At 38.0% G+C, this 26799-nt stretch overlaps 1 protein-coding gene across 5 annotated transcripts in view; it reads left to right on the top strand.

Moving 5' to 3' along the window:
- Window positions 1-25774, top strand: part of AOX1 (aldehyde oxidase 1) — a 39624-nt gene extending 13850 nt beyond the window's left edge. For 3 of the 5 annotated variants that reach the window (XM_064434016.1, XM_064434018.1, XM_064434019.1), the window contains 21 exons: window positions 291-453; window positions 1285-1377; window positions 3355-3524; window positions 4809-4935; window positions 5225-5347; window positions 6409-6505; window positions 7415-7539; window positions 9017-9150; window positions 10390-10477; window positions 11957-12043; window positions 13480-13671; window positions 13963-14190; window positions 15216-15311; window positions 15999-16127; window positions 16635-16709; window positions 18508-18560; window positions 20142-20256; window positions 20862-20927; window positions 21504-21692; window positions 22119-22286; window positions 23229-23506. In XM_064434016.1, coding sequence (XP_064290086.1) covers window positions 291-453; window positions 1285-1377; window positions 3355-3524; window positions 4809-4935; window positions 5225-5347; window positions 6409-6505; window positions 7415-7539; window positions 9017-9150; window positions 10390-10477; window positions 11957-12043; window positions 13480-13671; window positions 13963-14190; window positions 15216-15311; window positions 15999-16127; window positions 16635-16709; window positions 18508-18560; window positions 20142-20256; window positions 20862-20927; window positions 21504-21692; window positions 22119-22286; window positions 23229-23288 — 2578 coding nt within the window. In that variant the 3' untranslated portion in view covers window positions 23289-23506. Of the gene's footprint in view, window positions 1-290; window positions 454-1284; window positions 1378-3354; window positions 3525-4808; window positions 4936-5224; window positions 5348-6408; window positions 6506-7414; window positions 7540-9016; window positions 9151-10389; window positions 10478-11956; window positions 12044-13479; window positions 13672-13962; window positions 14191-15215; window positions 15312-15998; window positions 16128-16634; window positions 16710-18507; window positions 18561-20141; window positions 20257-20861; window positions 20928-21259; window positions 21310-21503; window positions 21693-22118; window positions 22287-23228 lie in introns of those variants that run through there. The other 2 variants (XM_064434015.1, XM_064434020.1) reach the window with 2 other exon arrangements.
- The last annotated feature ends 1025 nt before the right edge of the window (window positions 25775-26799 follow it).

Below are 26799 nucleotides of genomic sequence, written 5' to 3' on the forward strand. Positions count from 1 at the left end.
AATCAGTAAGACTGCTAAAGCAGCTTTAAAGCTGTAATGGGGTTCGTTTAATTATGTATTTATTTTAAAATGCTGGCATAGCGCTTAATGCAGTTTACTTATGGGAGCTTAGCTCTGTGGGCAGCATTGATCTACACCATTTTAAAAATTGCAGACATTATTACAATCAATATTTTGACTTTATTGTGAGCAGGATTATGTCTGTGGTCGATGGTACACATATATTACTGCAATCGGTATTTATTTTTTATTAGTCCTGGTCTGATTGTATCTATTATTCTTCCTAACAGACACTGGAATGAACAAATGTTGGATGAAGCATGCAAACTAGTTCTTAAAGAAATTGCTCTTCCAGGCTCAGCTGGTGATGAAAATGTAGACTATAAGAAAACTTTGATGGTCAGTTTCTTCTACAGATTTTTCCTGGAAGTGTCACAGTCATTGAAGACAATGGTAAATTAGTTCATAAAATCATGGAATATACTGAGTTACAGGAGACCCATCAGGAGCATGGAGTCCCACTCCTGGCCCTGCACAGGACAACACAGGAGTCCCCAAAGCGACTGATGGAGAGATGCCCATTTAACTTTTAGATGCTCGGATATCTTTAACTTGGACATAAGGCTTTAAAAGACATTTGAGCAATATTTATACAACAACATGCCAGTAGCAAGCTCCCAGACCCAAAGACAATATATTAAGAGATCTTACTCTGTCTATCATTCAAAACACAAATAGATGAAATAGAAATAAAGGCTTTGGAAAAAAACTGTAGATATTAAACCAACCCTCCTTCTTCCTTCTGTATGAGCTGTTGACTGGGAGATGAGCACACTAAAGCTTCACTTGCCAAGACATTCTAGGTGTAATTTACTTTTTTAATTTTTGTCTTAAATATGTTCTTACAGAGAAAAATATCCCTTTTACACTTTTTTCTGTGTTACCTTGAGCTCTTTCCTCTAAATCGCCCTTACTAGGTAATTGTTTAGTACCAGGAGTTATTCTGAGCCACTTTTGATCAGACCTCAAAATAAAACTCTTCTGTCTGTCCCTACTTTGTTACTTACTTTAAAAAGCATATTTGTTGAATCAATATATCTTTAAATATTATTTAGTGACACCTAACACCTCTACATTGTTTTCAGATTGTTGTTTTAGGACCTTTCTAGTTTGAGCCTGGAAAGCATTTCCTGTTTAAAGATTTTGTGCTTGATTTTGGTTGTTGGCTTTTCTAATTGTAATGTTCAAAATGTGAATTTTAGCAGTAATTAATTTCCTTTTCAGGATCCTTGCCATTATCCTGGCATACCTGTGGAATATGGGAGTGTTTTACAAGATTTCAAAACCAGAATGCCTCAGAGTATCCAAATATATCAGGCAAGTGATTTCATTCTGACACTCTTTTGTGCTTTATAAGACTAGGTAAAAAGTTCAGGCATGAGCTTTGGTGTGAAGGTCAGGTTCAGATTTTCCAAAGGACTGGAAGCAAAAGGCTTTTAGTGGTAGATTTTAACTGTGTCTTGTTTGGAGAATCCTTGTTTGTAAAAAGAGATTCTGGGGTATACTCACTTCTTCTAGGCAGTTCTTTGAAGATAAATATGCTAAGCAAACTCCATTGTCAGGCTGCTTAAAATAGGTTTATTGCAGTGTGCAAGCCAGTCAGAAAGAAATGAAAAAAAAAAAAAAAACCAAAATTGAAAAGCCCAGGTATAGTGTATATACACTGTAGCATAGCTATAGTATTGTTGTCTCAAGATCCTCAGGGGGCTCTTAGGCCTTACTGCAGATTTAGGAGTCAAGATGGTGTGTGATGATTGTGTGCTCAAATTAACACAAGCAGGTTGTCCTAAATCAACAGTAGAGAGCAGCAAAGTACATGCTTGGTGTTTTCTGAGCTCACCATATGAACAGTTCATTGTGGAAACACCAGCAAGGATTTTTGATATTTTGACACCCTCAATACACGAGTCAAAATACCAACTTTTATAAACCTAAAGAAAAATTCAAATGAAATATAGGTAAATACTTGTTTTTCTTTTAATTTTTGGATATTCCCTAGAAAAACACTAGCTTTAAATACATCAAATTTGTTCAAATTGTTATCTTAAGTTTCCTTCAGAGTTGTTATTATTATTCTTAGTTTTAAAAAAAGGCAAGAGGCAGTAAGAGGAGCCAGGACCATGGGGACTATTTCTCTGTGACTTTTCCCCAGTTTATTCCCCATCTGTAATAAAGTGACTGAACATCAGAAATTGAAACAATTTGTTACTCAGATCAATTGGCACTGAGCAATGGAAATTTTGAAACCCAGAAAATCTGAGTTTTTCCACTTTAAATTTCTATTTAGATTTTGTAAGACTGTATTTTTTGTCTGCACTCCTTAATTTGGATATTATTAAGCTTTTAAAATCAAGATAAAAAAAAGAATGCTTATCATGAAATCCAAATATGTTGTCATTCTGTGGTGGAAATGTTGAAGTGGTTTGGCTGAGACATCCATTTGAGGAACTTCAGGCAGTCAAGTGAGGCGTGTTTGTTCTTGACTTTGTGCCAGTAGCAGACGGTGTGCCAGAAAGTGCAGGAAGCAGAAGTGTGCAGCCTGAACACTTGTGTGCTGGAAGCTTTAGAAGTAAAAACATTTTAATTTGTAAGCAATTGACTAATTCTAAATGTAGAAAAGGAAAAAGTTAGCATGAATACTGACACAAAAATTGGAAAGGTGTTCTGGTAGTTGGCAACATTAGTTGATGTGGCAGATTTAACTGGAAACACTGAATTAATAAAAAAAAAAACTTAGCAAAATAAGATTAATAAGACACTAAATTTATACACAGATATGAAGGAAGGAAATAATTGGGAAGAAAATATTTAGGCAGTATTTTCTCACTGATTTACATGATCAGTGGCACTCTTTCAGTGAGGAGGACAAATCTTAGAAATCATTGCATATAGTTCATAGTACACCACCTGACACTGGTAACATTCAGAGCAGAATGTTGTGAGAATAATTCAGAAAATTATCAAAGTTTCATTACACTATTCAGTAAGGGAGGAAAATGTCCTTCTGAAAAAGTGCTGGGTTTGTCACTTTGATGTAAATAATTAAGGGAAAAAAATCCAGGTAAACAAGCCTGTGTGTCACGCTTTGAAGGGTCCATAAGAGAAGAAAAGAGGAGAAAGAAATCCCCAGGAGTAGCAGTCACCTTCCGCAGCCACATCTCTTTCAATATTGAACCAGAAGATGATAGCATGAGCATTGTTCATTCATCTAATTTTCTGATTACCTTAAGAGTAACAGGACTGTTTGTTTTTTTTTTAACTGGGGGTGCTGGGTGTGTGTTTCTGACTGTACAGGACGTAGAGCCGAGCCAGTCTCCGCAGGACCCTGTGGGACGGCCCATTATGCACCAGTCTGGGATAAAGCACGCCACTGGTGAAGCAGTCTACATTGATGACCTTCCTTCTGTGGACGGGGAGCTTTTCCTGGCTCCTGTCACTAGTTCCAGAGCTCATGCTAAGATTGTGTAAGTGTTCAAAGTGGACCTGAGGAAAGTGTTATCATGAATTGCTGCCTGAGATTTTTAGAGACTAACGAGTTATGCATGTAGAGAACAGCGTGCCTGATACCTGCAGGCAAATCCACGCTGGAAGCAGTATTGTTGCACCAGTAAAAACGGTTTGTTAGGATTTAAGTGTCTCACCCCATTTTACTGTACTAGTAGGGGTGAACTGTTTCTGTTTCATAAACCAGCCCAGAGGTAGCCTAGCTACCTCCACAAGGTGCTCAGCTGTGCAATGCAAGCAGACTTCAAGATTCAGTTTAACCAGCACTACTTTTAAACCTTAACTCTGTGATGAAAGAAGAAAATTGTTCAAAATGTAGGAAATAGTGTGGCAACTTTGCAGCAACAGGGTGGCAATGCTCATATGAGGCTTATAGGAGAAAAGGGTGGAGAAGAGGATTTTACTTTGTAAGAAAACTGTTTCAAGGTATGCTTTTATGCTGCCAAGATACACCTCTTCTAGCAGTTTGTTCAACATTCAGGCACCAAGGCATATTCAAGTGATCTAATCAGAATTAATTGTCGTGACAGGACTGGGGCTTCTAGCTACTGAGTCCTTGTCATATTTCCTGGCTTATTCTTAGGTCAGTGCTGGGTTTGGCAGCCCTCTTTTTGGTCCCATCTTAGAGGTGACATCACCCCCATCTTTGCAAGTCAGTAGGATCTATTCAGTCTCCTTTGTCTCCTGATCTGGGTGTCCAGAGGACATGCCTGTACATGTGCTGGGATCTGATGACCTGCTGAAGTAGTTGCTATCAAAACATGCTGTTCTTACAGACCTGCTGTTCCTTCTGATCCTTCTACACCTAGACATTTCCATTCCTTCTCCATGTATACTGGTTTTGTAACTTCTTTTATATCTCTCTACATGAATCCTCTATCTGAAGATGAGTAGTTGTATCTTGCAACATGTGTGTAGGCTGTGAGGTCTTAGAAAGTTGCAGTTGTAACATTGTAATTGTGCAGTGATTTTCATTAAACCATTGCAGTTCAGGCAATCTAGTGGGCCAACGATTTCCCTTTTGTATCTAAATTATCTTTTATAAATAAAGCAAATTAGTAGAATCTTAAATTGTCTTTTATCTGCACTTCTCCACATGCCAGACACAGAAAGAAAATGGGTGTGTGAGCCTATGAGCAAATCTTGGTAGTACAAGAGATATACCTCTGTATTATGTTCCCTTCCTCTGTGAGCAGTTTGCATAATTAATGAATTACACTTCTCTCTTTCCATATCCTAATCAGATCTATAGATACCTCAGAGGCCCTAAAAGGAGCAGGTGTGTTTGATGTCATAACAGCTCATGATGTGCCAGCTGCAAATGAGTTTCATTTTTCTGATGATCCGGAGATTATATTTGCAAGAAACGAGGTATAAATACAACCTTTTTGCAACTGATTTTCTTAATTTTAACTTTTTTTTTCTCTAGCCTTTTATCCTCCCACTATCCATTTCTGAACACTGTATTTTCCTTGATTCTGTAGTTACACTGGTATTTTTATAATTTGTTAGCTTCATGGATGATGTGAAAATACAAAAGTCCTAACTTACAGAAAACTTCTGAACAGGAGGCATAAGTGGTGGTTATGTAAAATAAGATCAGTAGCACATATGGAAATTGTTTGATTCCACTGTTCCATTACTGATGTGTATTCTACAGGTGATTTGTGTGGGTCAGATTGTCTGTGCTGTGGTTGCAGATTCAGATGTTCATGCCAAACAAGCAGCTGCAAAAGTGAAGATAGAGTATGAAATGCTGGAACCAGTAATTTTAACAATTGAGGTACTAATAATTTCTTCTTTTTTATTGTTTTACCTATTTAATGAATGGAAACAGTTCACACTCTAGTTGCTTTTAAAATATGATTTTTAAGGAAACAAGATGAATTTGAAGATCCAATTAAGCAATATGAGTATCTCCCTATAAATAAATTTTTAACCTTTTGTCTAATTTTGACCACTTGTGATAGGCAACAGTTTTGAAAACATTAAGGTTTCACAAGTTTTACAGTAATAAACATTAGAATGCAAAAAAAAAAAAAAAAAAAAAACTTTCATAATGTTCCCAGTGAGGAAAAGGCAATGAGCATGCTGGTTTCTAATTTTCTGGTAGCTACCAGCTGGTTAGTCAGCATGTGTATAGTGGCTAACAGTCAGTTCCTGATTATCTCTAGCGTTTTTATCTGTTGTGTAGCTTGAAAGCTAGGCTGGAGATGTAGGAGTTGTTGGGGGGAAATGAAAGAAAGGTGTTAGGGATGAACAACATTTTAGAAACGTAATGTGAGAGTCACATATGGATTTACCCTGGATTAAGGAGAGTAGAAGGAACAAAGGACACATTTGTAGGGAATCAGAATTAGTTCTGGTAGTCACTTTACAGCTTGTTTTGATGTGTGTGTGGTTTAATGGAACAGTCTAATAAAATCTTATTAGAAATAAAGAAAATGCTAATTTATAAATAGATTCCACCTTTACTTAGTCCTTGTGGCTTCTTCCCCTCTTGCTGCATCACTCACTGGATTATGCAGTTGCATTCTTACTCTGTGGTGTCTTGGTAACATCCTGGATGTATGACTGGCAAGAGCAGATTGAATAAACTGAATGCGTTTCCTTCAGAAACTGCTGTCATCAGTTACACTGTATGCATCAGGAAATAATTGCTGCTATTGAATAAACCAACTACGATGACAGTAAAGTGATTTAATACAGCTGTTCATTGATTTAGGTAGCTGGTGGTTCCAGTCTCTGAAGACAATGGTGTTGGTCCTGAGACTAAAATGCTGCAACAAGCTGAGAATCTTAAAAATACTTAAAACCCCCTATTTCTCTTTTTCTCCATTACAGGAAGCTATAAAACACAACTCATTCTTTGAGCCAAAAAGAAAATTAGAACAAGGAAATGTTGATGAGGCATTTGAAACTGTTGATAATATAATTGAAGGTAAACTGTAGAATACATTTGATAAGAAATTTTTGGCTGTCAATATTTGGGTTTGGCTGTCTGCTCTACAAGTCCCAGTTCTACCTTTTTTTCCATATAGTCATTAGGCCTGAGAAAATTCTTAGGCACTTGGAGGACAGCATGACTGAACCTAGTGTATTGGTGTTCTGCTGCTACGTTCAAGTTTTTTGTATCATCTGTACTTGAAAAAAGTTACAGAACAATTAGGTTGGGAGGGAGTCTTAGTCCAACCTCCTATTTAAAGTAGGTCTGCTTAGAGCAGGTTGTTACAGCCTATGTCCAGTCATGTTTTTAATATCTCCAAATATGGAGATTATGCAACATCTATAGGCATCTGTTCTAGTGTTTCACCGCTTTCATGCTGATTTTGATTTTTCTTATATCTAGCTGGAATTTCTTGTGCTCATTGCCTCTTATCTTTCCATTGGGCATCTCTGAGAACAGTCTGGCTTGCTCTTGTCTGCACCCTTCCATTAGGTAGTTGTATACAGCAGTAAGATCTCTTCCTAAACCTTTTCTTCTTATGAATGAATAAATCCAGTTCTCTCAACCTCTTCTCATACGTCCTGTGGTTCAGGTCCCTGATGATCTTGGTGGCCCTCTTCTTGACCTGGTCCAGTATGTGCATGTTTTTTTAATTTATCTAGATTTTATTGATTGTTGTCACCACTTGTGGGCAATCATGTTTTGCTTTAATCCACTTCTGGTGATGCTACTGGAACAAGACCAATCTAAGGATTTTAATTTGTGTTTTTATTTTATATGTTGCTTTTTCACACAAGAAGTATCAGAGGATTTGACATTTGATGGTGGGCTGTTAGTTCTTCTCTGGTTGATTTCTTCTGTCCTTTTCCCTCAGTAATACTTGTGTTTTTCTCATTGGATCAGGGGAGATTTGCATTGGGGGACAGAAACACTTTTACATGGAGACTCAGAGTATGCTTGCTGTTCCAAAAGGAGAGGATAAAGAAATGGATTTGTATGTGTCAACACAGCATCCAGCAATTATTCAGGTAATGCAGGACATTCTCAGAGAAAGCGTTTGGACTTGTGACAATTGAGCTTTTAAAGTTTGGTTTATAAATCTGTAGGAACAGAAGCCATAGAAACATGAGATTTCCCATCTGGATGTCCAATAACATCTGCTTTGCAGTACTGCTGTATTGTGATAAACACTGAGCACTACACTGTCAGGATAAGTTTCTCCTTTCCCTTGGAACAAAGTACTTCATACTCTGCTATTGTAGGCATGAAAAGCTTCCTGTGGGGTGCTGAGGCTCCTCCATCTCTGTTAGTTTTCCACTGGAGTGAGGAGCAATTAATTCTCTACAGAGTCAAAACCTACTGAGGATCTGATCAAATCTAACAGCTGTAGGTGAGACTGCTACTCCATGCAGCAGTGTCCTAATCACAGATTGGTTTGGGTTTCGAGGAACCTTTAAAGACTGTTTAATTCAACACTCCTGCCATGGACAGGGTTGTCTTACTCTGCATCAAATTTCTCCAAGTCCCATCCAACATGCCCTTGAACTCTCCCAGTGATGGGGGTGTCCACAGGTTCTCTGAGCAACCTGTTCCTATGCCTTACCACCCTCATTTTTAAAAATTTCTTTCTCTTCTAGTTTAAAACCATGTCCCTTTGTCCTGTCAATACAAGCTTTGCTAAAACGTCCTCCTCTGTTTCTTGTGAAACCCCCTTTATAGTTTGAAAGGCCACAGTAAAGTCTCCCTGGAGCTCTCTTCTCCTGGCTGAGCAGCTCCAAGTCCCTCAGTCTTCATAGCAGAGGTGTTCTAACCCTCTAAATGCTGTCATGATGGTAAATGACAAAATAAAGCTGCCATAGCTTGTGGCCTGCATAGCAATAGCCATAGTGCATGAAACTGATGGTATTTCAGACTCAACACTGGCATTTTGTGTTCAAAGCCCAGTTCAGCTCCTTTTATAATTTCCATTATTATTATATTGCCAATAGCCAAGTAGTACGAAGAACTTTGTGTTTGAGAAAATTATCTCAACCAAAATCATTCCTGACACTAGCAAGACCTTAGATAATTAAGAAACAAATAGTTTTATTTTAAATAAGAATGAGGGATTACCTTAGTAATAAAAATAATATAAACTGTAAACTAATTAATTTTTACTAATGCATAGCTGTAACTAATCCAATGTAAAACTGTAACTGTAAACTAATCCATTTTTATACCTGAAGCTTCTATCTGTTTAGATAATGTAATTCAAGGGTATTATTCTTCATATTGGCCAATGGCCTTTTCACAGTCTGCACGGTCAAGATTTGAAATGTGAGCAGTGTGGAGAGTTTGTTGTTATTCTTTCTTTGCTTTTTAGCCTAGGGTAAAGGAAAAGTTACATTCATCTGATAGAAGAATAGAAATATCTGTGGAACCTTTTTCTAGAAAAGGTTTCTATTTCAGAATATGGCTTTTGGACTTAGTTTGGGTTGGCATAAAATATTAAAACTTGTTTTACAGGAGATAGTAGCTGCGAGTTTAGGTGTTCCAGCCAACAGGATCATGTGCCATGTTAAACGAGTTGGTGGCGCTTTTGGTGGGAAAATCCTGAGAACTGCCTTACTGGCATCAGTTGCTGCAGTGGCAGCAAACAAGTAAGTGCAGTATGTGTGTGTTGGGATATGAAAAAAAATTAAGCAAACAAGTTTTCCATTTTGGCTGAAATGCTTTTTCCTTTTCCAAAGCTGCTAGTCAAAATGTCATACAATCCTGACTTCACATTTTGCAAGACTGATGCATTTCTTTGTTTTGTTTTCTTGGATTACTTATGTTAAGCAGCTCTAGCCTCAACTAAATTAATAGGCTGCAGGAAGTTGATATTAGTATAATCTAGAATTGCTCAAAAGGACCAGTCCTTAACTACTGAGACTTTGTACATACGTTAAAATATGACATTAACCCTCCAGTTGTGAACTTCATTGACACAGCCGAATGCAGAAGGAAGAGTTCATGAGTGGAACTGCTTTTAAGAAAAAGTAGTTCTAGCTCAGTCCTCAACATATTTCAGTCAAAATTAGCTTAAATCTCTGAGGTATTATGCTTTTTCTAATACTGCTTGAATTAGTTTAAGAACATTAACACATAAAGCTCCATCCCCCCATCTTCCAAATTTGGCAGGGCAATATTGGCAATTAGCTGTCAGGGCATACAAAACTCCTTTATAAGCATAACTGATCTGATGCAGAATTCCCATTGGGCTATATCCTGTCAGCCAAAATGATCTTGTCATCTGAGGAGTTAGTCAGTAGGTTTATGTTACTTCTACTGTCACTGGTATAAAATTTGCTCTTGAGTATTTTTTGCCACATTATCTGTGTTTTTTATTAACAGGTCATGCCAGAAATAATATTTCTTTTATGGTTTAAAATATCTTTTTTAGTCTTAGGACCTTATTTTACACCTGATGTCCATTTTTCTAAAGTAATTAAAACGGTATATATATTTCTAGACTAATTTTCATATTTTTTTGTTATTCATATTTTGGTTTCATTCCAACTCACTCTATTTCAGTATGATTCTAAATAGCTAAGAGGTGATGAACACTTAACACTGAAATAGTTTCTTCAGGAGTAGTTTGCACTGAGTTATGTTGTTGGCTTTCAAGAGATGAAAATTCTGACATGATTGTAAATGTGAGAAATATGAAATCTGGACATAGTGTTAAGCATATGTTCAGGCTTATTAAAGTTAAGTTTAATCTAAATGCATGTTTATATGGATACACGATGGATACATGATGAGTTTATATTGGACACATGATGAATAGCCATAGCCATCTTATTAGTAGCATCCTTTATTTTAGTTGCAATTTGACTTTTCTCTTTTGGATTTAGAACCAGCAGAGCAGTCCGTCTCATTCTGAGCCGAGAGGATGATATGGTAATCACTGGTGGCCGACATCCTTTTATGGCTAAATATAAAGTGAGTGCCACAAAATTCTGGTGAAAAAATACCCACCTGTACTCTGTGAACAATATTTCAGTGTTACTGGGTTATGTGTTCTGTTAATGAAAATGGTATAGCAAATTCAATTTTAAAACAAAACTACAAGCCAGGACCCCAAGTGATAGCTGCTGTACAGCCCCTTTGTCTGCTTCTACTTCTTCTCTTCAGGGTTTTGTATTATTATTTTTTCTAGTTCCTTCATGTTTTTTATCTTTTTATAGCTCTTTCTGTCTTTCTTTCTAGGAACAGGAAGCTAACCTATCGTAGACTTCTTCTGCAGAACTTTATTTTAAACTCTCCATATGGTTAGATTCACACAAAGAAGCAGCTAATTTTTCACAGAAAGAGTGTCATGCAGAAAACTCACCCTGTGGAGGAAATTAATCTCCTCCCTGCCCATGCACTGTCATTGGTTATAATTATGCATTAAGACAATTTATGCCTTCTTTTCCTTCTCTACTTGTCATATAAATTATGTGTGCCAGTCACCATAATGGGATTTAAATTCAAGTTTCTGCTGAATCAATAAGGTGAATGACTTCTCTAAAAATATCTTTTGTTAATAGTTCTCTAGCTCAAGCTGGTGCCTTCAAAGAGGTACTCTGAACACTGGGCAATTATACCCTTACAGTCTAAGCTCCCCATCCCTCACATTACAGTAGAAACCTGTAGTAATATTAAGGGTCTGGAGTCTTGGCATTCTTCATGGGTTTCTTTCACTGTCTGTAGCTGGGCCATTTATTTTCTTATATCTAAGTGTGTTGCCTTTGCTAGAGATTGTAGCTTCCTTATCTTTCAGCTTGAGCTGACTCTGAGCCTTCTGTTACTCGACTGGGTAACAGTTCAACATACCTAGGGAAAAGTTCACAGCTTGCAGCCTAAGGCTGCTGCAAATTTAGCTGCTAATACTAAGCAAGTTGCATGACATTCTCTATAGGTAAAGTAAGAGAGGTTTTATAAGATGCTTCCCTGAAATTGAAAATTATCTGTAGCTCATGTTGAGATTTCAGGAACTGCTAATGGCAACAGGTGAAAAGAGGAATGTGAGATAAAGATAACACTTCTTCGTTAATAAACATAAATGTCGTATTCCATCTGCCAGACACTGTTCTTAAAGTGGGATTTGATTTTATCTACAGTAAACACTCCTAGGTGAAACTTCTGACAGCCATCTCAGGCAATGCAGAATAAGCCACTGATTCTTCCTTTTCCAATGGGCTTCTGTTGTGTATTCTGTGCTGTACCTCTACAGATCAGATGCCAGGAGGGAAAGCCTATATCTTAGAAACATACTTTCTTTCTCTCTTGCCCTTCTATAGTTTCAGTGAATGCTGCCCAGAAATTAATAGTGCAGTATGACCCAAACGTGTGGGTTATGTTAATTTTCAAAATATACAAGCACTTTGGAAACAAATGAATGCTGATTTCTAAATAACATTCTGTTGATCCTTCTAGGTTGGCTTCATGAATGACGGTAGGATCACAGCTGTGGATGCCAAATATTATGTTAATGGAGGATGTACCCCTGAGGAATCTGTCCTGGTAAGGATTTTATACTGACGAACCTTACAGCGTGGAGGAGTCACTAGCTGGAAAATTATGAAGCCAAATTCCCTTGCCTATGTATTATTAATCATATAGACTTTTGATATAGGGATTGTGGGTTGTTGGAAGAATCTACACTGAGAAGATTAACCTTATTAAATTTAGTGAAGTATCTCACTAGTTTCTTATATTGCCCTATTCACTTTGTGAATGTTTTCTCAGGCTTATTTTTCTGTTATGAACAGCTGAACTAACATCGTATTTCTTTTAAAATGTGTAGTACCTGCATTTGTTCCTGCCTAAAGCTTTATGTCTTCAGGGCTGGAAAGATCATTCTTGGCCTTCAGAAAATTCATAGTGATAGTTATCCTGTTGCTATCCCTATATGGTTCTGTACTGGGTCAGCATTTATTGTGCTGTGTACCTCAGTTCCTCACTTATAGGTCTGCAAAGTATAAAATGTTTCTTGCTTTGATATTATCACTAGGTACTTGTGTTTGTTCAGGCTATTCTAGCTGTAACTGAAACGCTTGCTGTACTCCCCTCATCTGCTTGTCACTGCCCCACCTATGAGGACTTTCTGCATCCTGAAATCTGTCAGTGTAGCTGCCTGTGGTATGGCTGCCTAACCTGGTTGTGGAAAATAGCCTTGGTTAGAAGAAAATCCATTATTAGAAGCATGTACATTAATGCAGATCCTGTCAGAACTGTCTTAAGGTGAAGTCTACAGTGATACAGTGGAGCTACTGGACCTAGCAGGAATAGCCAAGGCTTGAATTTGTCATTCTGAGAAATCTACCTAACACTGAAGAGAGACAGTGACCTCTTCATCAGGCATCAAACCTTTTTTTTTTTTTAATATTGACTCCTAGAGCCTAATTTGAGGTCTGTAGTATAGTATTTTCGTCCTCATGTGGTTTTGTGAAACCTCTAAATGAAAAACTTGAGGACCAGAGGATGCTGTAGACTGCAGTACATATGCTTTCTGGTGGAACTAAATTTTAAGTGTGGATTTCCATAGGATGTGATAGCTCAAAATGCTTTCATCAGTTCCTTTCATAGCTACTCTTGCTTTAAATCTAATCTGTTTTTAGTTTGTGTGGCTTTTGGTATTGAAGTAGGAGCAAAATCAGTCATAAAATGACATATCTGCTACATCCATAACTGTTGATAACATTCAAGTACAAGTAACATCAGCTGTGTTCTGTATCAAAAAAACCCCCCGAAAATTAATATATTGCATGAAAAATGTATTGATGGAATATGTATGCATGCATGAGTACTCTTAATGCCAATGATTGCCAGAAACTTAATTTTAAAGCTAGTTGTCTCAAGTTAAGCTCTTTTATATAAGAGATGAGGAAGATTTAAATGTAAATTTGAAAGAAACACTGTTCTGACATTAAACTAGATCTGTTTGTCCCCTACCTCAGGTAGCAGAAGTATCCTTATTAAAAATGGACAATGCATACAAGATTCCGAACTTGAGATGCTGGGCTTATGCCTGCAAAACAAACTTGCCATCAAATACAGCATTCCGAGGCTTTGGCTTTCCTCAGTCAGGACTGGTGACAGAAACTTGGATAACAGATGTTGCAGATAAAACTGGTTTATCACCAGAAAAGGTGACTAAATGAAGGCATCTTCTCTCCTGAAATGAAGTCTGTGAAACTGGAAGTTAAAAAACTTTAGAATAGTTTAATTGTTTGAACAAGTCTTTTCTAAGTCAAACATAATTTGTGCTGAAATTCATATATTTTTAATCCATGTCTATTGTTGAATGAATAGCATGGTCTTACAAACTGGTAATCGTAAAAAAAAAAAAATAGTGATGTTGTTGTTGTCTGTTAGTCCCCCTAGATGGTCAGTTTGCCTTTAACAGGATTGTGAGATAGCTGAAATTTCATTTTTTTCAGATTAGGGAAATAAATATGTATAAGAAGAGCGAGCAGACACACTTCAAACAAAATCTTGATCCACAGAATTTAATACGGTGTTGGAATGAATGTATGGAGAAATCTTCATATTACAGTAGGAGAGCAGCTATCAATGAATTTAACAAACAGAATTACTGGAAGAAAAGAGGGATTGCCATTGTACCAATGAAATTTCCATTTGGACTAGGCACACCTTACCTTTCTCAGGTGAGTTTCATTAAGTGTAAATGAGCTAAGCATTTTATCCATAGAACATTACAGTCACTTTATCTGAAGATACAAAACAAACATGCTATCTTTTTCTGGAAAATTATGATGATCGTTCCCTGAAGAGGCTGTAGTAGCCTGTAGCCCTTTTCAAGCTGAGATCAAAGCTGCCTGGTTTTCAGGACCCAGGCAGCTTGGACCCTGCCTATTAAAGGCCAGTCCCATCTGTTGAGGTGCAGTGTTGGCATAGGTGAGTTGAACACACTTAGGTTTTGAAGACTGATAGCAAAATATTCATTGAATAAGTTGTCCACTCCAGAAATAGTTCTGAGCCTCCTCTTTCTGCCCATGGATGTACTATGGGATGCTGCTCTTAATGACTTAAATCCTTTGATGCCATCAAAGACTAAGGTTACAGAAGCAAAAAAGGACCAGTAGTATTTTTGCTCCTTGTATTTTTTAATATTAGGTGTTCAGTGCTTCTGAAACAGACAGCATTCTATCAATTAAAAATTAATTAATTGACTGACTTATGTCATAGCAAACTGACTGTCTCTGTTCAACATTCAAGTCACAGGGTCTTTGTAGTCTACAGTGCTACTTCTGGCTGAGTCCAGGAAGAAAATCTCATTTGGAAATTCAACCTATGCCGTTTAAAAACCTCCAGGACTCTGACATGTCAATGAGAGAGAAAATGGAACTTGCAGCAAATTGCACTTAGAGCTGTTAGGGAGGGGTTTCCTCCCATTGCTTTTGGAATCACTGAGATACTGTTGCCAGGTGTGAGTTTGTTTCAGGATCTAATAACAGAAAAGACCATAATACAAGGATTTGTATATTTTTCTTTTGAAATTCATTATAGAGGAAGAGCAGCAAGTAGACTTTCAAATTTTGCCTTCTATTAAAAAGCACTAAACAGGTAAACTGAAATACACTTAAACACTTTGTATTTTTTCTTTATTCAGTTCATTACCACATACAACACATCTCACTAGTCTGGTCTTGATTTTGTTTTTCTTTTTTAGGCTGCTGCACTGGTTCATATTTATACTGATGGGTCTGTGCTTCTGACACATGGTGGAATTGAAATGGGGCAGGGTATTCATACAAAAATGATCCAGGTAACAGATTATCTAAATAAATACTGCCATGTGCTTTATCTGTCATGCAGATAAACAGTGTGAAGGTTTTCTTTTTAGTTAGTTAGTGTACCAGCAGGACAGTTTCTTTATTAGCATAGCCACTACTACTTTACATTGATAGAGATAGAAAGCAGAGGTACCTTCATTGATTCATAGAGGCAGAAGGAAGGAAAAACCAGACTGGTTTTTGTTCTTTCAATAGCATATGAAGAGGCTTATTAGAAATAAGATTTTTGGGGGCTGATCCCATAAAACCCATAGTGAAAAAGGCAGAGATTACTCAGATTGATATAGTCAGGATGATAACATCATGATCCTGTTTGGTTAATGGATAATTCTGAGACAGATCTGTAAAGGTATTTATAAAGTCAGTGCAAGTTTGGGACCTCAGCTTGTGTAATGTGCTGTAAGTCTTACAGGTTATAAGCAGGAAAATCAGGAATGAGTTGGACTTCAGAGTCTCAATCCAGAGTTTGAGTACAGCTAGAACATTGTCCTTTTCTTTCTTAGTACTACCAAATTGGACGGAATTATTTCAGTTAGAGATTGGAAGAGAACTTGCTAAAATTTTTATCTTTCCTGTTATTACTGACTTCTAGCAAATACTGGGGAATTGCTGGAGTGTTTAGATTTTTTCTAAAACAAAGACTCGTGTTCCTGGAACAGGTTGCTAGTCGGGAATTGAACATCCCCATGTCATGTATCCACTTCTGTGAAACGAGCACAACAACTGTTCCCAATGCATGTGCCTCGGTAGGGTCTGCAGGGACAGATGTCAATGGCATGGCTGTGAAGGTAAAGAATAGTATTTAGTTGAAAAAAATACCCTATCCCTTGAAGTGTTTGTTTGCCAGACTTTAGGCCCTAGTGATCCCATATATATCAAGTTTGGGATTATCAGTAATACTGCTGGAGATGGCCAAGAAGAAGCATGACTTGACAGTTTCTCAGGAATGGTGTTTGAGTTTCCAGAATGTGATCTGGACTCTCCCAAAAAGAGAGTCCAGATCACATTTTATACTTGACAAAATCTCTGTTTCATCTAACAAGCTAACTAGACCCACACAAATCTTGCACCCTGTTCATGTTTGAAATCTACTGAGTCATACAGATCCCAGCCCTTGTAACTTAACCATTTAGAAGTTTTATGTCTTTGTAGTTAATATGACACTTCCTGCAATACCTTTTCAAACTGAGATGACAGTAAAGCATATATTAATTAAATAGTAACTAGAACATAACTTGAATAGTACCAAATATGTCTGTGTTAATTTTGTGGTATGTTCTCCCAATTCTCACCAGGATGCTTGCCAAACTCTCCTGAAACGCCTGCAGCCCATCGTCGAGAAGAACCCAACAGGGACCTGGAATGACTGGGTAAGACCTGTGAATCCTACTGAATGTGTCTGAGTGCTGGCAGAAACTGTGAGAAATGTACTGTAGTCTATAAATCTGCCCAGCCTAATAATCCTAAAGTTAAAAACTGTAGAAATAGGCTATCTCACAAAAAGGTGAAACTCAAGCTTCTTGGCCAGGCACAAATGATCATGTGGAAGATAATAATTGGATTTATTGCTAGTACAGTATTTAAATATTGCCAGTGCAATTTCCAAGTAACAAATCTGTAATCTGTTACAATGAATTACAGTAAAATCAGGTTATGGTCCCTCCTGTTGAGTCATGAGCATCAGTGAGATCTCCTGGCTTTCTAAACTTTTCAGAGGAGTCTAGGTGCAGCCAGGTCTGCTCAGTCTCAGATTTGGTCCACAGCCTGTGTTTAAAGGGTTACAGTATGTTGTGGTGTAACCTCAGCCAGCCACCAAGCACCACCCAACTGCTCACTCATTCTCCCACCGGTGGAATCAGGGAAAGAGTCCCAAGAGCAAAAGCTTAGAAAACTTGTGAGTTGAATTAAAGACAGTTTAATGGATAAAGCAAAAGCCATACACACAACCAAAGCAGAGCAAGTAATTCTTTCACTCTTTCCCATGGGCAAGCAGGTGCTCAGCCATCTCCAGGAGAGCAGGATGCCATGACATATCATGGTTACTTGGGAAGACAAGCACCAGCACTTCAAATGTCCCCCTGTTCCTCCTGCTTCCCCCCACTTTATATTCTGAGCATGATGCCATATGGTCTGGAATATCCCTTTGGGCAGTTATTCCAGCTTCCCATGCACCTCCAGCCTCCTCACTAGTGGGGCAATCCAAAAACCAGAAAAGGCCTTAGTTCTGTCAAAGCCCTTCTTAGGAATAACAATAAAACACTAATCCAAAACACCTGATCTCCTCTGATGGATATACAATTAATCTGGATCATTCAGACACACCAAAATTATTATCAAAAATGGCTGACCAAAGAAGGAACCTTAATATATGTAGAGAAGTAACTTTGTATTTTGGAAAGTCAGTACAACCCAACCAAAAGCCTCACAAAAATTTCTTGACTTGTAAACTGAGTAAATCTAACATGAGAATCACTCAAAGGGAACAGATTTGGGTCCTCATACTGTCATTTTTATGACTGGCAGAACTTTACAAAGAGCATTTATCTCGAAAACTGTCATTTTTGTGCAAATAGGTCATGCAGATCTTTTATGTCAGTGTGGTGGCTTGACCTTGGCTGGACTCCAGGTGCCCAACAAACTGCTTTATCACTCCCTTTCTCAGTGAGATAGGGGAAGAAAATAAAATGGAAAAAAGCCAACAAGTCAGTGGGTTAAGATAAATGCAGTTTATCCAAGAAAAAGCAAAAGGTTGCACCTGCACCCAGTTGCATGACCCAATATAATCAGTGACTTATCAACCAGATCTGGTTAGCTGACAGACTCATCTCTATGGAACTTGATCAGAAAAACTGAGCAGGGCCCTTTCTGACTGTGGCATTACCAGTAATAAAGATTCTGCAAGAACACTGCTGTTCACAGGTCTATTCCTTCTTGTATTGCCAAAAGAATTCTGATTGTTCATGCAAGAGGGGTTTAGTTCTGTGGTATTAAACACCATGTGCAGCTAAACATGCTTAACTCAGTTTGTCTTTCTTTACAATTTTTACAGTTTGGGTTTTAAGTAAATATGTGTGGGTAAGTATATATATAAATAAAGTAAATATGACTATGCTGTGTTCCTTCCTGACTCCTTCCTTGGTTTACCATAAGCACTGCTATATTTTACAGATTAGAGAAGCTTTTAAACAGAGTGTGAACCTTTCAGCTACTGGCTATTTTAGGTAATATATTTTTGTTCCTTAAAAATGCATAAATTAGACTAGGACTGATTTTTGAAGATAATTAATGCTGTAAAGAGAATATCCTGTCTAATAGGTCTAATAGATCATTTTATGTTTTATATAATTAGTTGATATATGGAGGGTTGGAAGCATAAAGTTTAGGTGTTAATTTCTCTCCAGTCCTCTGTGGCCTCTCTAGAAAGTATTAAAAGAATATTTTATGCTATCCTTTGCTCTATGGTTTCACATTTAGCAAACCATTGAGTGTCAAGAAAGTGACTGCTGCCTATAAGTCATGTGCAAAGTGGGATATATTTGATTTACTGGAGCTGGATTACTATAAGATATAAATATCATTGTTCCCACTGCACTCAGAGCAGTCTCTTGGTCCTTTTTCTTTGAATTCTTTCACAGTGTTTATAAAGAGCCAGAAATGAAAACTTTTTGTGCTATAACTCAGGTGGGATTCAAAGCAAAGCTTTTCTTTTGGCCTGCTGTGCCTTATCTCTTCTCTTCTCCTGCTCGTGGTTCTTCCTTATCAATAGCAACTTTTCAGGTCTCTGGCTGTCTGGAGTAAGTCAGAAAGGCACTTGGGAAAACTGTACTTTTATAAAACACCAAGAAATATCCAAATGAATTGTCCCTTCCTGCTGTTAAGCCTGATCAAGTATGTTTTCTGCTTATGCAGCCCTTCAGGAAGGTTGATATCACCAAAATAATGCACAACAGTCATACTTTGCTATTGACACTTAATGGTGTCCAAAAACATCAGCAGATCCTGTATTGATCTAGCTCTTAGCCAGTCATATTCTCTACTTCCAGGAATCTCAAAGGCAGCTGAGGTAAATGGATTATGAGAAGTTGAGTATATGGATTTTGTGTATCCCTTTCTTGGTACATGGTTCTGTACTATATAATTGCTTTATGACAACCTTAAATATGCTCAAAGACATTTCAGTGATACATAGTCAGAAAATACACCTTAGTCACATAGCTGCCATGTTTGGAAGATACCAATTTCACTGTTCTCTCATGTCCTTGGATTTACTCCATCATTCCTGACTACTATGGTGTCCTCTGTTAATGCCACTCCCTTCTAAGTAATTACACCTTTATTTCAATATTCCTCTTTTAACCCTCTTACTCAATTCTGTAGGCTGTTTCTGTAATTTTGACTTTTTCATTTATCTTTTGTAAATTATTTTTTCATAGGTCCTGACAAATTTTCCTCCCTTTTTCTAAATTCCTTTATGTGCCATTACCCCAGTAACCACTATGTTAAATGTTTATTCTATATTTTATTAGTATATTTCTAGGATTATGCTGGTTATAGCCTCTCCTGAGCTGAAATAGGTTATTTGGCTGCTACATTTTATACAAATACCAGAGGCATCAAACCTAAAGTAGTGGTGCTATGTAGGTTTTCATGAAATTTTGACGTTCTGAGCTGTTACTTAAGATTTCACTTAAGATGTTGTACTTAAGATTTCACAAGCAGTTTCAAACTTATGTGCTTACCTGCCTTGTTATAATGCAAACTGTGGTCAGTTTTCTTCTTGTGGACTTTGTTTCTTCCACCAGAGGTTACAATGAGTACATGGACTGGGAGAAGGGGGAAGGACAGCCATTCACATATTTTCTTTTTGGAGCTGCTTGTTCAGAGGTTGAAATTAACTGTCTAACAGGAGATCACAAGGTAATAACTCAATGTCAGAGAAGTTTTGAAAGCAATGTGAATAAGGTTTGCTCCAACAATCATTCAGATTTGGGGTTAATAAGTCACCTGTGTTCACATGTTAGTAAATATATCAATGATGTAAATATGAATTACAGGTGGAGCAGAATGGAAGCTGTGCAGTATTAACCAGCTTCTGACATACATGTCAATGTCATTTGTGTTCACCTTTTGGGTTATGGCTGACATCTAACATGTTCTTTGCTTGTTCTGTCCCTGTTTGCCAGCAAACACCTTATAGCAATATTCAGTTCCCAGGCTTTTGACCATCTGGAGAGCTAAAGGCTATAGACTGATGATTATATGGCCTCTTTCTGTACATTTGTATGAGGGTTTCCTTGAGCAATGGGAAAAATCTGGCAGGGCTGTCTCTGGCCAAACTTGTGTAAAAGTTGAGACAAGCCCATTTTGCCTCTGAGATATTGGACATTATTCTGAAATTATGTACATGGAGGGCCTCTATCTCAGTATTTCTTATTTCATTGAATTCCAGCTCTAACCCACATTATTTTCTAATGCTTTCATTCCATCTCTCTGGGTGGTATAAATTTAAATTTTATTAACAGAACCTCAGAACAGACATTGTTATGGACATTGGATGCAGCATAAATCCAGCTGTGGATATAGGACAGGTACGTGCCAAGAATTTTCTGATGCCTTATTTCTATTACACTATTGTCCTCATGTGAAATTATGATTACCTCATTCAGAAAATAGTCATTTCTTACTAGATTATAGATCATATTAGAATGTCTCTTGCCTATAGACTTGCTCCAATTGAATGTGTCAGAACTCTATAGATGTCAAGCTTGAATTTTACCCATGGTTTCAACCTGTAATACTTCCAGTATGTGTGTATGTCTTCTGTCTACTGGACTGAAATCCTGTTTGTGATTTACAGTCTCCAAGCTGTTTGATCTGCCTTCCTTCCTTGATAGCAAGGAAACATCTTTATTCATTGCAGGCTGGTGCACAGATCTCATCACTTCATCATACAAGCATTTAACTTCTCAGGTATGAGAGAGGAATGTGAAAGCTTTTCCATTACAGTTGCCCCAAAATGTTGAAGCATCTCATTAGGCAGACATTAGTGCATTAGTCCTCACATATATCACAGTCACAGCTAGTGATACAAATGAGGTCTTGGTGAAGTTTTCTTGTTTAACCAAACGTGAGTACATAAATGCTATTTCTTTTCTTATTTAAAGATTGAAGGTGCTTTTGTTCAAGGCGTTGGACTGTATACAATGGAGGAGTTGAAGTATTCTTCAGAAGGAGTCCTCTATACTCGGGGTCCAGATCAGTATAAGATCCCTGCTGTTTGTGATATTCCAGAACAGTTTAGTGTTTCCCTGTTGTCACCTTCTCAAAATCCTTATGCCATCTATGCATCCAAGGTAAGCAGATGATCACAGGCCTAGTTCTTAGATCCTAGGCCAAACTGAGAAATTACTTTGATATAAAACACATAAGTTTTCAGTTCCTCGCCTTTAGCATTTCAAACAAGTGTCCAGTAAATTGTTTTATTTATAACATCAGGGAAGCTAATAAGAAATAAAGCCACATGTTGTGTCACTTTAATGGTCGGCAAGTAGTGATTTTAGAGTTTTGTTAACAGACCATACACAGAAGCTGCAAGATCAATTTAAAACCATACTTTTAAATGTGGTGATAAACTGAAAAGTTAGAATAAAAATATTAATTGAATGAGAAATCATAATGTCATTCAGAGTATGCAGCTTACTCATGTGTGCTATGCAGTACAAAGTAGGACTGTATGTGTGTATTTATATGAGAGACTAGCTTTTTAAAATCTTTTTCAGGGGATAGGTGAGGCAGGATTTTTCTTGGGATGCTCTGTGTTCTTCGCTTTGAGGGATGCAGTAACTGGTGTGAGGAATGAAAGAGGAGTGAAAAAGACCTTTGCACTGAACAGCCCCCTGACTGCTGAGCAAATACGGGCAAACTGCGCTGATGCCTTTACTGAGATGGTAAGAGAAGCTGGGGAAGGCTCTGTGCTACAATGGCTGAGTAGGAGTGTTTGCTGATGTTGGCACCCCTAAATAGGGGAGTGCCTAGTGATGTCTCCAATCAGTCATGCTTTAAATACAGCTCCTTGTAATTGAAATGTCTGGTAACAGGTCTCATTTACACAAGTTATTTCAACAAATGCCATTCAAACATTGTATTGGAATTTCACTGGGTTTTGTCTATTTTTTTTTGCTTTGAAATCTAGATCATTTTTACAGCCCTCTCTTTCCCTGAGCCCTCCTCCTTTCTTCTGCATGTCAAATTCCATAGAGGATTAAATAGCTTATCTTATTAACATGCAATGGATCAGGCTCTAAGCCTTCTTCAGTCTCCTTCCAGGTGCTTTGCCCCACTGACTGCATGCTGGCACTGTCACTTCATTCTAGTTCTCCTTGCTATGCCCAGTACTCTTAGAGAGACATAATTAACTCAGAGCTAATACAAAGAGACAGAAGTAAAACAAACAAAGCAATACACTTCATATAATGCTGATCCTTTGTGCTCTGTTTTCTGCAACTGTTCACTGTAGTTCCCACTGTTATTACAATTCTTTTTTTGGGTAAGTTTTTACTTAGTGAGGCAAGGTCCTTGTCAGCATATAAATCCATGCTGTGCCCTGAACCTCTGAGGCTCTGCTGTGGAAACTCTTGAGCTCTCATTCACAGATTACTGCCATGGTATTTCTGTGACTGTGGTGAGGCACCACTGTCCCCTGAATCAGTAGGTTTGTGGGTTTACTCTCATTGCAGGAGCTTGCAGGAGGTGAGGTCCACAGGGACCTTGCTTCTCCATCCCTCTTTAGTCCTAATCCCAGTTATCACTGACTTGGAGGCACCTGATAAGGGCAATGTTGGGAGGTTGCCAGTCAAAGTCATTGTTGTCATTTCTTGCTTATCTCTTAGATGGCAAACAATGAAGCTTCTTCCTCCTTGGGCCACATCTGTGTGAATGACAAGCCATAGTGCACAAGACTGGAATGGAAAACTGATTTACTGCCCCAAGACATACTAATCAACACACAGATAAATGTATTTTCTCTTTTTCTGAATAGAATCAGCTACCAAAAATATGCACTTTATATCTTACATCCTTATCTTCATTCTTCCTCCAGTGTACACGTTACAATATTTTGTTTAAACGACTGCATTTAATTGTCAGAAATAAATCTTCTGCATTTGAACCATATGTTTTCAACAAAAAAGATCTGCTGATCAGCACAGCTTAAATACTGCAGGAGAGCAAAGTTTGAATGAAGTGTAAAGGTATGCTGGATAACTTACTGTCATGTATTACACTAAACAGCTTCATATGATAAATGATTTTGTAATGGTTTCAGCTAATCTTCTAATTTAGACTTGAGTCTCGCAGTGAAGTGTAAGTGCAGAGATGTTTGTCAAAGAATCAGAATCTTGTTTGTTGGATTCAGAACCTTTTTGACCAGAAGTGATACTCTGACTTGTAGTAAAGCTGGTTTAGAATCTTTTGGCACAGGTATCTTTGTGTTAAAAACATGCAAGAAACAACAGTTATGATTCTCTTTTGCTATGCCGGGCAAGTTACCATGGCTAGTCTAGATACATAGACTTTTATCCCAAAAGCTGACAGAGTTGTAATTGCCACCAGAAGCTTTCTTTATCTCATGGAGCAAGCCAAAAGCGTCTGAACAGAATGGGAAAATTGACGTGGAGTTCAGTGTGCTTTGAATGGGAGAATGGATGACATGTCAGCCTGCAGGCTCTAATTATTCCACCACCTCTCAGTGTTCCACAATTTCTCTTGTCTTCCCTTCAATTGTTGAGCTGAGATGTATCTGTGACAGAAATCAGGTCAGTCATTTTTAACAGCTTTTGCATTGGCTATTAAGATATGAAATCTTTCTTGTTTCAATTTGTCTCTGTAACCATGATGAGTCGGTGAAATGCAGTTGCTTAAACATAGGTGTCTAGACCATTTTAGATGTCATAAGGCAGTAGAGACATGGCACAGGAGAGCACAGGACTGGAAGAAATGATACAGCAGCTTGAGACCAGGCAGGCAACAGTAATTGTAATCAGTGGAAGTGGTACTGAAGGTGACTTAGGCAGCTGAAGCCTTTTTGGGGTTTACTTCATTTTCTTCACTTTCTTTGTATTAATTTGCCTTTTATATATTGCTAGAAGTCAATAAATTAAATGTGAATGCTGCTGTCACCGTTAGTTTTTCTGATTTGAAACATCTTCTTAATTTCACTCTTTGGTGTTACAGTCTGATTGTAAGAGATGCCTCTGCCTAAGGTGCAAATGAGAGCCTGTGCCAAACTCAATATTTCCAGAGTCATTCTTCTGGAAGTACTACCTTTCTAGAGTCCAGGTCCTGGGTATCCATGGAGCATACATGCCATTCCAATCATTTAGGATTGTGTGTGTATAAGCTTTTGTTTCCTTTCCCATATTTTGTCACAGTGGGAATTTTTTCGCAGTGCTAACCAAACCTTTACTTCTGTTAGGTCTGGAATCAGGTCCTTCCTGCTGTGCCAACTGTGCTTATCTCAGGCTCCATTATCTTAAGGGGGCTGTGTTTTGAGACCGACAACAGTCCTAACATAAGGGTTTAAGTCCTTTAAGTCCTTACATATGGGTTTGTCAAGGACAGCTTGCAACCCCACATGTCGATAACAGCCCAAAATATGTGTGAATCTGGGATATACTGAAGCAGGGAGCCTACAGATCTACTGAACTGGGGGGGGAGTTCTATTGTCTCTTGTTGACCTATGTGCCAGCATTGGTGCTTGTTCATTACAGGCAAGTCAAATCTTGTAAAAACCTTGCCCCAAACCTTGCAGGCAATGATGTCTCCCCGCCTGCAGTACTGAAGTGTTCACACTCCAAGGATTCATCACATTCGAGACCCGCACTTTGTTTTCTGCAGTGCAAACCTTGTCTTCTCAGTCATTATTAACAAAGATTCCTCCCTGCCACTTTACAACTGGCTCTTTTGTCTAGTTGCCTCAGTAAATTCTATAAATGTAGCAAATATGGGTTATTGAGTTTTCTTGGTCTGAAGCATATTAAGCTGTCTGTTGGCTTTTAAGTGTTTGAAAAACTTCCTGGAAGTTATAAATTTCAGCAACTGACCATCCTGACAGATGATAACGTGGTTACATTGGATATTATGAAAGAAGTATTCTTTATCTACAGGGAGGCAGATAAACAGAAATGTTTGACTTCAAAGGCACTGACATATTGGATGGCTATTGATACCTGAATGTGCACTGCAACTGCAAACTACACCCAAACTGGAGATGGTTCAGAAGAACTCTTTCTACTGATTTTCTTCATGAGAGCAATGTTCCTGTAGCAGTCTACCCTCAGCAGGCCCATTCCATGGGGTGAAAGCTTAAATACCTAACATAAATACTAGGTTCTGATTTGGAGGGTTAGCCTGTAAATTAGATATTGGACTGCCAAAATCAAGGATTTTGTCTGGTTCTTTATGTTCTTAGCCCTTTGAGCCTGCATTGTTGTACCTACAATGCATGAGGAGTGCTACAGTGGTTACTACTACTGCACTTGGTAGGACCCATTAGGGCTTTTTCCTGCAGGGACCTAGTAGTGACTGACACCACTCCAGGGTTTGTGTTTTGGTAGCTCTCAGGGAACCACAAAACCAGCAGCTTATCTCTGCTGAGAATCACTTTATTGCCTTCCAAGGGGAGTGGTGGAAGATCAGGGACTGGCTACTTCACCCTGCAAACCTTCACTCGCTCCAAGTGAAGTACAGACAGCTTTGCTGTAAACTGTAAAAATAGTAAATGAAACAAAAGATGGGTATGTACAATGAAGACTTAAAAGATATATCCATAATTCCCCTTAGAAAAAAGAAAAGACCAGCTGTAGCAAGGCATTTAAAGATTATTTTGTTTCCTGGACATGTATACATACAAATGGATGAGAATCTAGAGTCCCAAATCAGGATTTGGGATTTCTCTCTTTAAGAACACGTCATGTGTTGAATGTGGTACCCACAGCAGAAAGGGCATAGAACTGGCATGGTATAGAGATAGCCAGAAGGAAATTTTAAATCTATGTATTGTAGTAAAGGTGATTTTGTTAAAATTTGCCCATTCTGCTGAAAGAAAAGATTATACATAGTTCAGGTCATGCCAAAATGAGAATTGTGGCTCCACAGCTTTACTTTTGACACTGTAGAGAGGAGGGTAATGTTGAATGTCCTTGGTTTTAGCTTCAGGCATACCTATGTATTCTAAATTCATCAGTTACTGGATAATATACAGACCTGGAAATAAACAGGATAAACAGACTTGGAAGTTGTAGTTCAAACCCAGAAGTTCCCCCTCACAATTATCTCTTATGTTACAGGGTTAGAATCAGAGGAGCTCAATTTCTTTGCAGATTATTTCAGGTCACCAGAGAAGAGTTAGGGTGGGGAGTAGGAGGTGGTGCATTAGCATCAGAACATGCATTAATTACTGAG

Source organism: Passer domesticus, chromosome 10 (assembly GCF_036417665.1).
Source record: "Passer domesticus isolate bPasDom1 chromosome 10, bPasDom1.hap1, whole genome shotgun sequence".
Lineage (NCBI taxonomy): Eukaryota > Metazoa > Chordata > Aves > Passeriformes > Passeridae > Passer > Passer domesticus.